The 12542-nt window shown below is 29.9% G+C and overlaps 1 protein-coding gene across 1 annotated transcript; it reads left to right on the top strand.

Annotated features, from left to right (window-relative positions):
- The first annotated feature begins 70 nt into the window (after positions 1-70).
- On the top strand, positions 71-1536 carry LOC136071588 (DEAD-box ATP-dependent RNA helicase 28-like). The gene is made up of 4 exons (XM_065783092.1): positions 71-226; positions 434-529; positions 1098-1200; positions 1393-1536. The coding sequence occupies exons 1-4, from the start codon at positions 108-110 to the stop codon at positions 1495-1497; spliced, it is 423 nt and encodes a 140-aa protein (XP_065639164.1). The 5' UTR covers positions 71-107; the 3' UTR covers positions 1498-1536.
- Positions 1537-12542: the final 11006 nt, after the last annotated feature.

The raw sequence follows: 12542 nt of genomic DNA, 5'->3' as shown, positions 1-12542 counted from the left end.
AAAAGAATAAACTGTTTTATTTTTTTTGTATGTTCTGATTTGTTTAACATAAGTTCTCATTTATAATTCATTAACAGGTCCGTCTATGTCCGAAAAGAAGGCAGACCATGCTATTTTCAGCTACAATGACCGAGGAAGTTGATGAGCTTATCAAGCTTTCTCTGACCAAACCCTCGCGCCTCTCAGCGGACCCATCCAAAACACTGCCACAAACTTTGACTCAGGAGTAATTCTTTAATTAATTCTTGCTCCACTTAAGATGAATCTAATTATATGTTTATTTATGCTTATATACTTTTTTAGTTAAGATGAATCTCAAGCAGAGGCCTATGTTGAACAGAAGATATTGTATTAATCATCATCTATAGTTTTTATGGCAGCCTTATCCTACATTTCCTTCTAATTCATAAAGGACTATGACTTTGTCATGTAGGGTGGTTAGGATACGCCGGATGCGTGAAGTAAATCAGGAAGCAGTTCTTCTTGCATTGTGCTCAAAGACTTTTACTTCCAAAGTTATCATCTTCAGGTTCTTACTACTGCTATGTGCAGTTAACATTCATTGTCTTGTACGAATGGTGACTTTGTTTGTTGTTTATAATATATCTTAGTAGGCAATCTTGATGATGGCATAAGTGCATATAAAGCAGCATCCTGATATTTACTAAAATATTGTTGTGAAAATAAAAATATTTTTATTGTGGGGGAGATGTTGATATTATGCAGAAATGTGACCCTATTTTAAAATATGGGAGGGTGAAAAGTAGAAAAAGAAAAAAGAAGGATCCTGTTCTAAATTTGTGGTCTACCAAAACTTAACATCATTTGCATTTTCTAGGGATTTCACATTTTTAGTAAAACCTTTTTCCATGTGACAGTCTGGTGGGTGGGATGTCATGAATCCTTTTTCCTAATTACAGTCAATTAAAAGTCTTGTCTTGAGTACATACAATCTATCATACCAGTGCTCCTAAGCTTCAAAAAAAGAAAAAAAGAAAGTACCAGAGGCTTATCAATTATGTCAACGTGAAATGTTAAGTGTTTTGGATCAACTGATTTTTCTTGACTTGTTAATGAATTTCTATTGGTATTTGCAGTGGAACAAAACAGGCTGCACATAGGTTGAAGATTCTATTTGGATTAGCTGGCCTTAAAGCTGCTGAGCTTCATGGAAATCTTACCCAAATCCAGCGCCTTGATGTGGGTAGCTTCTATAAACTGCCATTTTGTTTTTATCCAAATTAATTACATTACTCTTTAGTGAAGATAACCATCCTATTTTCATATGGTACTAAAATTTTGAAGTCCGTTGGAGAATGCTTTTCCTTGCTTGCTTTTATGAGCTTTTGATCTTTTCGGTTTTGTGAATTTTACTTATTGTTGTTTGTGTAGGCTTTGGAACTTTTCAGAAAGCAGCAAGTCGACTTTTTGATTGCAACTGATGTAGCTGCTCGTGTGAGAACAAATTCTCAAACTTATTTATCTTCTTCTCTCTAAGCACTCTCATGCTTCCATGATTTTTTACTTAAATCATGCCTCTATATTCAACTGTAGTAACCTATCTCCCCTCCCTCATCTGCTCAGCCTTTTTTTGGGGTTTTTGGGGGGGGGGGGGGGGGGGGGGGGGGGTCTTTCAATTTCCAAATTCCAAATAATCTCTAGATAACCCAAAAATAAGTAAATCATAAGTGAAAAGGAAAGGCTAAAGACAAACCTTATGCTCCTGATTTTGTGATACAAAAAAAAAAAAAAAAAAAAAAAAAAAAACTAACTTGAAATCCTTACTCGGAACAAGAAGTCTATTTATGCATTCCAAATTGGCCACTTAAAATTCCACCTGTCATTTCTTGGATGCTCCATTTGGTGCTTCAAAAATATATGTAGGGAGTGGCTATATTTTTTACATGCTAAAGCATGATACAGCTTGTGCATTGGAGCATCTCTGTACAATTACCTTTTAAGACAAAAACTGACTCTTTCAAAACTGGCTCATCACCTTTAATTTTGTTTGATCTTCCTACCTTCATCGTACCACATTTTTGTGATCAAGTGTATATGGTGTTTCAAAATTCCTTCCTGATCTGATTCCCAAATGATCTGTTTTCCATTTAAACATTAATCCATAGGGCAAAGATTGTCTTAATTTGTAGGATTGAAATCATTGGTGGGGGTATAGGAAAGATTACGCATTAAGTGCTATTCATGTTATGTGGATGATCTGTCCTTTTGATTAATGTATACTGAGTTTGGATTCAAGCTTCTCCTTGTATTTGAACTTCGAAACAGGTAACTCTGTTGTGGGATTTTTTTTTTTTTGATAAGCTGTTGTTGTTCTGGGAATTTTATGGTTGAAAATTTGTACTTTGAATGTGTTAGAATAATGTTTAATCTTTCTAGCTTAAGCTTTTGGGATGTGCAGTAATTTATCATGGTAGTAGAGTAGGTGATACCATGTCTACACTACCTCCCATTTTAAAATTAAATATCCCACGTGTTGGGTCCCACTTATTCAGGGAGAGCTTGGGCCTTTATGTGAAGGGGAGTAAATTCCACGTGTTGGGTTTGTGGGTTCCGATGGTGAGATTGGTGGGACAAGGGTTGTGTTTTGTGCGCTGCTTGGGTGCTGTGAGTTGGGTTTTTAAGGGTTGTTTACGGTGGCTTTGGGTTCGGTGGGTTTGTGGGTTGCAGTGGTTGTCGGTGGTGGTAGGAGGCGGAGTGGCATTTTTAGCCAAGGCCGTGGTGGTAGGAGGCGGAGTTGGGTTTTACACTTGTTGCCCATGTCTTTTTGGAAGAGTATCTTGGCAGTGTTGGCGTGTTTCTGAGGGAAGGAGGAGGAGGAGCAGTGGTAGCTGAGGGAAGGAGGAGGAGAATTGTGACTTGTGAGTATCGTTACCGTTCTGACTGGTCAGACTTATGGGACCCACTATTTTGAGTTAAAGATGAGTATTTTTAGCAAAAAACTAAAGCCAAACACGTTGGGGAGTAAGTTAAGAGAAAAGAGAGAATAAAATATGAGATATGAGAATGAGTATTGAGTTATAAAAATTAAGATATGAGAAGTGAGATATGAGTGATGTGAGAACCAAATAGGCCCTAAATCATAAATTTACTATTTCCTATCAGCTTAAGTTTTTGGGATAAGCGGTAATTTATCAAAATAGATCTAACAACTACCTTTGCCCAACTTGTGAATACAATTATTATTCTGCATTATGATATCCTTTATAAAAACATCTATTTGTCATTAAAAGTTCCTTTAAATGGTTAGAATCTTGAATGGGCATTCATTTTAGGGATAGAGTTTTTGATAGATTGGCTTGTAAAATTTTTTTCCCTTTATTATTTTTATTTCCAACAATGGAAACAACTATACGTGCTTGCAAAATTGGCCATATTATATTTCTGCAATTTATTAATTTTAAGGACTCATGTTGATATGTTGTTGCAGAGGAGCCGGCACCGGAGATGGTTTTTCTTTTGACAAATATCCACTGTTGTATCTGAGTGCCCACAGCAGTTCATTGATATTCATTTGTGATGGTGTATTTTTTAGTTTTCCATTGTCTTCCTCATGGTAGATAGTTATGTTTCCCCTTATAAGTCCAGCTCTACCCTTTTGAGGCCTCTAGAAATTCTGTTTGATCTAATGATTCTCTCTACCTCCCTACAGAACTGTGTATCTTTTTGCAGAATTTTTTTTTCCCTTAGAACTGCATATATGAATCAGTGGATTCTTTTCTTAACACACACAAACCCCCACCACCCCCAACCCCACCCCACCCCCCTTATTTGAACTCTGCTGTAGATGAGTTAAGTGTTGGGAGATGATAAACCAATAACATGAGTGTGAATGAGAAGCTTCACCAGTAAATAGATGAAAATCAAGCAACCCAAAAAAAAAAGAAAAAAAAAAAAATCAGACTTACAAATTTTCTGACACTAACAAATTTTGCTTTTCAGTTTTTTGTTTGTTTGTTTGTTTATTTATTTATTTTTTCACTTTAACCTCGACTTGCATCTCCAGGCATAGAATTCCTGTTCTGCCAAGAAGTCCAAAAGGCCAAAGACTAGAGTTACACTTATACGTTATAACAGCTTTATTTACTCTTCTTCTCCTTCTTAATTATTAAGAGGAAAAAGAAAAGACAACTTACTGCTAGATAATTCTAGGCCATGAATGAGCACTGCTGCACTAATGGAGGAATTGAAAAGCAAGCACAAGGATTAAATTCCACATCCTAGGCCTGTCTGGTGGTAGCTTTCAAGTGTTAAAAATTATGTTAAAACTGTGGTTTAAAAAATGTTGTGAAAATACGTGTTTAAAGTACTTTTAGTGTAAAAAATGTGTTTGGTATCATGTTTCAAATAATATATTTTAAAATGTGAAAAAATATAATTTAATTGTGTGTTTAGTATGTGTATGTATTATTTTTAACAAAAGTGGTAACTTTTATAATTATTTTATTGGAGGAGGGAGGGAACGTGAAAGAGAAGGGAGGAAAATAAAAAGAAAGAAAGAAAAAGATAAGGGGAGATAGAGAGAGAGAGAGTTGTAATTATATTAGGTCTTATCAAGTGGGTCTTACATTTTTTAAATATTTACAAAAGTGGGTCTTATATTTTTTAAATATTTACAAAAGTGTTATTGAGTAATATTATTTGAAAACTGAAAATGGGTAAGAAGAGTTCTTTAAATTTAGTATTTAAACATTCTAAAATGAGAAGTATAACTCAAACACTCTTAAATAAAATCGCTTATCAAATGTGTTTTTTTATTTATTTTTGGTCCACAATTTTTAGTGTTTAAACCAAGGAAGTTAATTTTGTACTATACCGGTTGGTACCACTGAAATTTGCCCTACCGGTGTTTAGGCTGGTACAGAAATGCTCTTGTTTCGTTTTGGTTTAAAAACCGGTTGTACCTGAGCCAATTTGGGCATACCAGGATAATTATGGGTTTTGGTTGGAAAATAGATACCTTGTGAAACAAAATAACTTGAAAAACCCCCCAAATTTCAAGATCCACCTCCTCACTCTTACCTAGGTTTTTCCTCCTCTTCTTTGTATTTGTCTCTGCTATGCATTTCTTCTTCTTTTCCTTTGTTTCACCTGCCTCTGTTTCTACAGCCTCTTCATCTTCTTCATTTATTTCTCAATGTGTGTCTCTCTTTTTAGTTTGGGTACACTCACTTGAAAGTAGAAACTAAAGTAATCAATCAAGAAGCACGTGAGAAGACTTCAAAACAAAATATGTGCAGGTGAAAAAAAGAATGAAAAATAAAAAAATAAAAAAACTTATAATGAAAGACTAATGGGCTACAACTGTAAGCAAGATGTGTGGAGGTGAAAAAAAGAATGAAAAAAAGAAAAAGAAATCCCAATGAGTTAGGACTTCTAGTAGTTGACTACGTGGGTGTAGGACTTGAAAACTATACGTATTTCAAATAAAAAAAATTATCAGTTAACGTAAATCATTTCAATTTTTTAAAATTTCAAATTTTCTTTTTCTTTTTTTTGTCCAAAAAGTATTTCCATAAAAAAATTCTATCCCGTTAGTCTTTAAATATTTATGAGCTTTTAATATATCAATTATTAAAGGAGAGAGAGTAGTGAGTTAAGGAGAATAAAAGAGGGCTAAAAAAAAAAAAGGATATTGACAAGGTAGAAGAGATATGAGTAAAAAAAATATTAATATTTGTTTTAGTAACTTATTATAATTTTTAAAATAAAATTTTAGCTATGGCTTCACTATTCTAACATGTATTTTTGTGTTTTGGTGAAGCTAAAATAGCTATTTAGCTTTACCGCTGCTAATGCTCTAACTCTATCAAAAAATATAAAAAGTTGTCAAAGTGATATATTGAGTTATTAGAAATATAACTTTGTATATTGTATAAAATAGTAAAAAATAGCAGTAAATTTAAAATAGTACGCCAGTATTGACTGGTATTTGAAATATATCGTACCTCTGACAAAATTGGTAGAGCCTCTTATATGGTATTAATTTTCTTAATTTAAACTGTATTGACAGATATTTGAAATATATCGTACCTCTGACAAAATCGGTAGAGCCTCTTATATGGTATTAATTTTCTTAATTTAAACTATTTGAATAGTTAATGAAAAGTGAAAAGGGCAGGTTTTAACGTCTTTTCATGTAAAAAGCTTGGTCCAATATTTTAGAGTGTACAAATTCAAAATAAAGTAAGTGTCTAAATCTAAATTCTCGGAAATATATAATAGTTTTTATTTATTTATTTATTTTTATCTTGTTTTGTTTCGTAAGAATTGGTCCAATGAATGTAATTTAAATATATAATACGAGAAAATCTAGTTGAAGGATGTACATATGAAGTTGACACATTCATCAAAAAAGAAAAAAGAAAAAAGAAAAAAAGAAGTTGACACTGGTCAGAGTCTTTATATGCATTGGTGAATGGGCTTACTAGTAAGGTGGAATACCTCGTTGGAATTTGAGTGGTCAGAGTCTCTTTTTTTACGGGTCAAGCCTAGTTTTGGAGTCAATAGACCAATAAGTTTGGGCTTTTAAAGCCCTCAACCACTTTTGTCGTTTAGTTTTTTCTTCAATCAAACAAACTAAAGCATATGGCCCTCTCAAGGGGTTGAAAAAACAAAAACAATTTATTTATTTATTTTTATGGAGAATTAAACAAAAACATGTTTGTTGATCAAGTGAAGAGTGAAGAAAAAATATTCCCCGTTTACATCCAAGCAATAAAGACAACAACAATCCAATCCAATAATTTTAGAATTTGGATACTTTTTTTATAATTAATTTGAGATATTTTGGTCCTATCAAAAAAAAAAAAAAAATTGAGATATTTTGGTAATAGGCTTTAAACCGAAATATGAATTCCTCATCTCCTTCCAAAATTAGGGTTGATATTAATTTATCATATGGTTTTTAATAAGGTTTAAATTCTTAAAATAATTATAAGTTTCTTTTATATATATATATATATTATTTTCAACAAATTGAAAAAAAAGAAAAGAAAATCCAAACGCCATGCAACTGAGTGAGGTGATAGATTATGGTTGGGAACTTTGAAGCTAATAAAGAGTCTATCCTCTTGCCGACATGTATGACATGTATTAGAGGCAAGGGATCAAATTAAAAACTGTACCCTCTCATTTCCTCTCGAGTCTCGACCATCACTCACATCCATGATCTCTGTTCCACGAAAATGAAAGAAAAGGAAAATAGTACACAAATTATTAATTGGTCCAAGCTTCTCATTGGTTGATTGAAGTCAAGTCGCTGTGCCTTTAACCTAGGCCTCCAGACCAGAAAGGTAGAAGTTGCTGTGCATTTTCATTTTTCGGGACCAAGTAATATAGGTGCCACTGCCACTGCCACTGCCACGGCCACGAGAGAAACGCGTGTGGGTGTGGGACTTCATGTTCCACCTTTTGAATTTGAATTAGAATTAGTCCAACTCTCTCTTAATTCTTATTCATTCGGACGTGTAAGATTAAGATACGTGGAAAAGAAAATTAACTTCTCATTCACAAGCTTCCCACTTTATCCAATAAGCTACCACAATATATTTTTTCTAAACTATATAATAAAAGTTATATATCTATAAAATAATACAAAAGAATTATGACAAAATATTGCTTCCTTTTATTTATTTATTTTTTTTTTTGAGAAGGATGCGTCCTTTACCGTTGATTATGCGTTTTGGATATTCTGTTTAGTGAATTATTAATGTGATATATATTAAAAGATCTAGTTTTTGATAAATTTTTATATTAAATGTGTGATAAAATGCTACAAATTAATTTATTTTAATTATGATAAAAATTTTAAAATAATTTTTAGGCAAGAATGAGAAATTCTAGAGACAAAATTTGCCACTAGTTGATGTGATATATTATTAGTGGTATAGGAAAAAAAAAAATATATATATATATATATATATTATTAATAACAGGCTCTAATGATAACTATTACCAAGTGAAAACTGGCTACCTCAGCGAGTGTAAAAAAAAAAGTTATCAAATTTTATTTGCCAGAAAAAGAAGCTATTTTAACCTTGCAAGTTGCAAGCGGTCAAAATTTTTATTTTTCTTTTGAGGAAAAGCTTTGCAAGCGGTCAAAGTGTTTGTCGGTAGAGTAAAGAAAGATAAGCAGATTTGGTAATTATCAGACAACGAGAGAGGTCTTTTCCTAACATAAGATTGACCCATATTGGCGTAAACTGCCGACTTGTCAGACACGTGAGCCCGACTTTAACCCATAATAAAGGAATTGAAGAGCTATAAAGTTAGGCATGGGACTCACTTTTAAATTTCTGTTCATACAAAAGGTATATGTTTTTTTTTTTAAAAAAATAAAATTTTGGCATAATAATTAATAAACTATTACATTTAAAATTATTTGAAATTTTAATTGACCAATAAATTTATTGTAGGTGGTTGTTTTATTAGATGTGAATTTTGATAAATTTATCATTAGATTATATATTTTTTATATTTTTCATACTTGCTAAGTCTTTAAAAAATTAAAAATTAATAGTTATATCATTATTTAAATATTTAAATTTTAAGTTTTGTAGTTTAAAATTGTTCATAAAAATAAGTTTATAGATCGAATAGTAAATAACATCTGATTAATACAAAATTTGATACATGTGTGTTAAAAACATAAAAAATATGAAATTTAATAATTAAAATTTTAAAGTATATACCATGTTAATTTTTTTAGTGAGAATTGTAACAATTGGCTAGAAAGTAGAAACTAATTTGTCAATTTTGTCCAAATTCTAAATTAAATATATTAGATGGACGGCTAAGTGGTTGTGCTGTTGTTAAAATATATGTCCAGCTCACACATTTTTAGATAGTTACTTGGTTGTCTAAATGATATTGCTAATAGGATATTTACGAAGATTATCTTAATATATTTTGTCTTAATGCTAGAATGTAAAAAATATAAATGCAGAGTCACTCGTGTGTAAGGTGCCATATCAAACAAAGATATTTGTGTTTGCAATTCACAAGCAATTGTGGGATTTTTAATGTGTTTGTTCCTACAGCTTAATGGATAAATTCTTAAGCTTTAGATGGAAGAAAACAGCCCAATAAAAAGTATAATTAAGCTTGAATCATAAGCATGTACGCTTTTGTTAGTGGATAAGGGTCCTCATTACTTGTTAGTTAAGCATTACGTTAGAATTACTTTAAAAAAAAAAGATTTGTCCATATGCACATTCAAGACATAATTTTATATTCCTCTAAAAAAGGGTTAAAGAGCAAAAAGAAGAAAAGAAAAAAAGAACAGAAAAGAAGTACAGATACTTCCAATCTAGTGAAGAGGTTGTTTCTTAATGTGACAACGCAACAAAATTTGCGGTACCAAAAAGCACACCATTTATTGCAGCTTAACTTTCTAGCAGCTTGAGGGGCGGATGTGAAATGGAACACCGTTTATTGCTTGCAGTTTTTCAAATGGAGATTATCAGAGCTGAGAGTGAGAGGGACTGGCCTCAATTAATTTACTTGTTCAGACAAGTCTATTTCCTGAATAACTAAGTTATTAATATCCCCGTCATTTATTTATTTATTTATTTTATCAGCTACGTGAGTCTCACGGGAAGAATTTACTGTTTATAACTTAGATTTTAATTTTTACATACAACTTTTTAAAATTCACTTACACTTTCAAAAAAAAAAAAAAAAAAAAAAAACTAAACTAAATAAGCAATTTTCAAAAGAACACTAAAATAAAATACAAAGTTTGTTTACAAATTTGATTGTAGTTAATGGATTGATTACAATTTTCACAAAAAAATTAGTACAGAAACATATTATTAGAGATTATATGTTCTTTATGTTTTTAACATATATGTTAAATTTTAAATTAATTAATCAGATGTTATTTACTATTTTATTTATAAACTTATTTTTTATACACAATTTAATACTGTAAAACTTAAATTTTAAAAATTTTAATTGATAATATAGCTATTGAGTTTTGATCTTTTAAAAATTTTACAAGTATAGAGGATATTAAAAAAAAAAAAACCAATAGTGAATTTGTCAAAAATTCATAATTTACATCTAATAAAAAAATCCAACATACTAAGTTTGAAATTAAATTTTGTAAAAAAAATAAAAAATAAAACAATAAAAAAATCCAATAATTTTAGGACAAAGTTTGGCTACAACTCCACTCAATATCTTTTTATTGAATGTGAGTAGCCATTGGCTACAATTTAAGTTTGTAACAAAATTTTCTCTCCCAAAAAAAAAAAAAAAAAAATCAAAATTTTTTGAAAAAGACATATAATACCCCTAATACAAATGTATGTATGACATTTTTTCTTTTGAAAAATTCTTAATTTACATTTAAGATTTATATTGTAGATCGACAACAAATATGTATAATATTTATTTAGTATTTTATCATCATTTATTATATCTAAAATCTCTTTATCAATTAAGTTATTAAACTGACATAATTTAACTGGTAAGCTTCTTATAAACAGACCTATATGTTTGAAACTATTTCTCAAAAGAAAAAATACATAACTTTATATTATTTTATAATTATAGTTTATCACATAGTAATAACTTTATTATTATTATTATTATTATTATTATTATTATTACAGTTCTTTTTCGTTAAAGCACCATCACCAAAATTAAGTCTAATAACCCTGCTATACGGCAATCACAAATGGACACTTATCGCAACGCAACAAAGTCGACACTTCTTGATTCTTGACTTCTTAAGCATTTACTTTGTTGCAGACTTAAGTCGGTCATTGTATTTCAATGGATATTAGGTCCTCCATTTTCCATAGACTTTTCTGCAAATTTCCACTCTATAGTGCCCATTTCCAAACGAGGGGAGGGGGCATTGGTTAGTGATGCACATTAAATTTCATATATGAATAATAGTAAATGCTAGAATTATAATTTTCTTTAAGAAGATAAGCGATTATTTGGTAAGTGAAAAAGTGATGGACTCAAATGAGAACTAATAAAAATTTGTCACAATAATAATTTATAAAAATATTAAAAAATTATTTGTGATTGTAATATTACTCATGAATAAATTCGCAAAGCAGAATTTTAATTTTATTTCCTTAATAAATACTACTAGTTAATGTTCTTTTATTCTTCCCAAAAAAAGAAAAAGAAAAAAAGAAGGTAAGATTGTTTTATTAGTTAATATTATCATTATTATTATTATACCAAAAAAAGAAAGTCCCACGTATACAGCAGTTCACACGAAGAAACACTAATCTAATTCAACTCCATTAGTATTTAACAGGATTTGTTTATAAACCATAGAGTCATTCGAGTGCTCCTAGAAGATTCGAGATTTTTTTTTTTTTTTTTGGTTGTTGTTTTGTAGTGTGTATATTTGGATGAACTTATTTTTATGAGTTTATTAAACTTATTTTGTTTATTGTATAAAAATATATTTAAAAGTTCTATATAGAAAATTAGATTAAATTGTAAATTATATCTCTAAAGTTTAAGGTAATTTTGATTTTTCTTATAAAATTTTGATCTACTCTCGTAATGTTAGGTATTGTTTGGATTTGCTCATTTTTTTCAAAGCGCTGTGAGTAGATGTTTGTTTAGTGCCAGATTGGCACCCTAACAACACCCTCTATGTTTGTATTTATTTTGATCTTAAACCCTCTATGTTTGGAGAAAATATATTATGTTTTGATAATATCAACTCAACATCTATTTTGGTATTTTTTACTCAATAAATAAATAATACCGGTTTCAAAAAAATCATATCAGACTATTTTTTTCATTTTTTTACCTCTTCTAACTTGTAACCTTTTTATTTATTTTTATATACTTTTTAAACTACTTTTATTCAATAGTTGATATTAAATATCACTTTCTTAATTTTTTATTACAACCATTAAAAATGTTTTGTATGGCTTAATAGTTAGAGCTATTTCATTTGATCTCAATCCATAAAAGTATTTAGAAGGCCTTTTTGAATCTTAGAGTCCTGTTTTATTGGAACATGTCAAAACCTCATTATTAATAAAAAAAAATGCTAATAAATACTCTAAGAACATTCGTTAAGAATTCAATTAAAAAAATTTTTATAAGAAAAAAAATAATTAATATTTTAATAAATTTTTTTATTTCTTATAAAATGATATTAAAACTTTTTTAAAATAAATTATTAACAAGTTTATTAAGACACTCGTTAGCATTACCCTTATTAATAGTATAGAAAAATCGGACCAACACATTAACTGTCGTGGTTTTATATCGGGAATCCAAAAGATGTTACATTGAGAAATAAAATAAAAATGATAATGATGACTTGGAGAGAATTGGGGTATAGAGAGAAAAAAATATTAAAATGATAAAACGCAGGGAAAGAAAAAAGAAGAAAAAGAGAAAAAAGAAAAAGGAAAATGAGCAGGATCATTCATATTATTGATACCCAAGAAAAATCCTCAAAAAAATCATCATAATACTCTTTTTCACAAAAAGAGTAGATACACGATTATTTATCTTATTGATACACGATT

This window comes from Quercus suber, unplaced genomic scaffold (genome assembly GCF_002906115.3).
Source record: "Quercus suber isolate HL8 unplaced genomic scaffold, Cork oak 2.0 scaffold_328, whole genome shotgun sequence".
Lineage (NCBI taxonomy): Eukaryota > Viridiplantae > Streptophyta > Magnoliopsida > Fagales > Fagaceae > Quercus > Quercus suber.
Note: the sequence above shows the minus strand (reverse complement) of the source record. Positions and strands in the feature narration are given on the sequence as shown.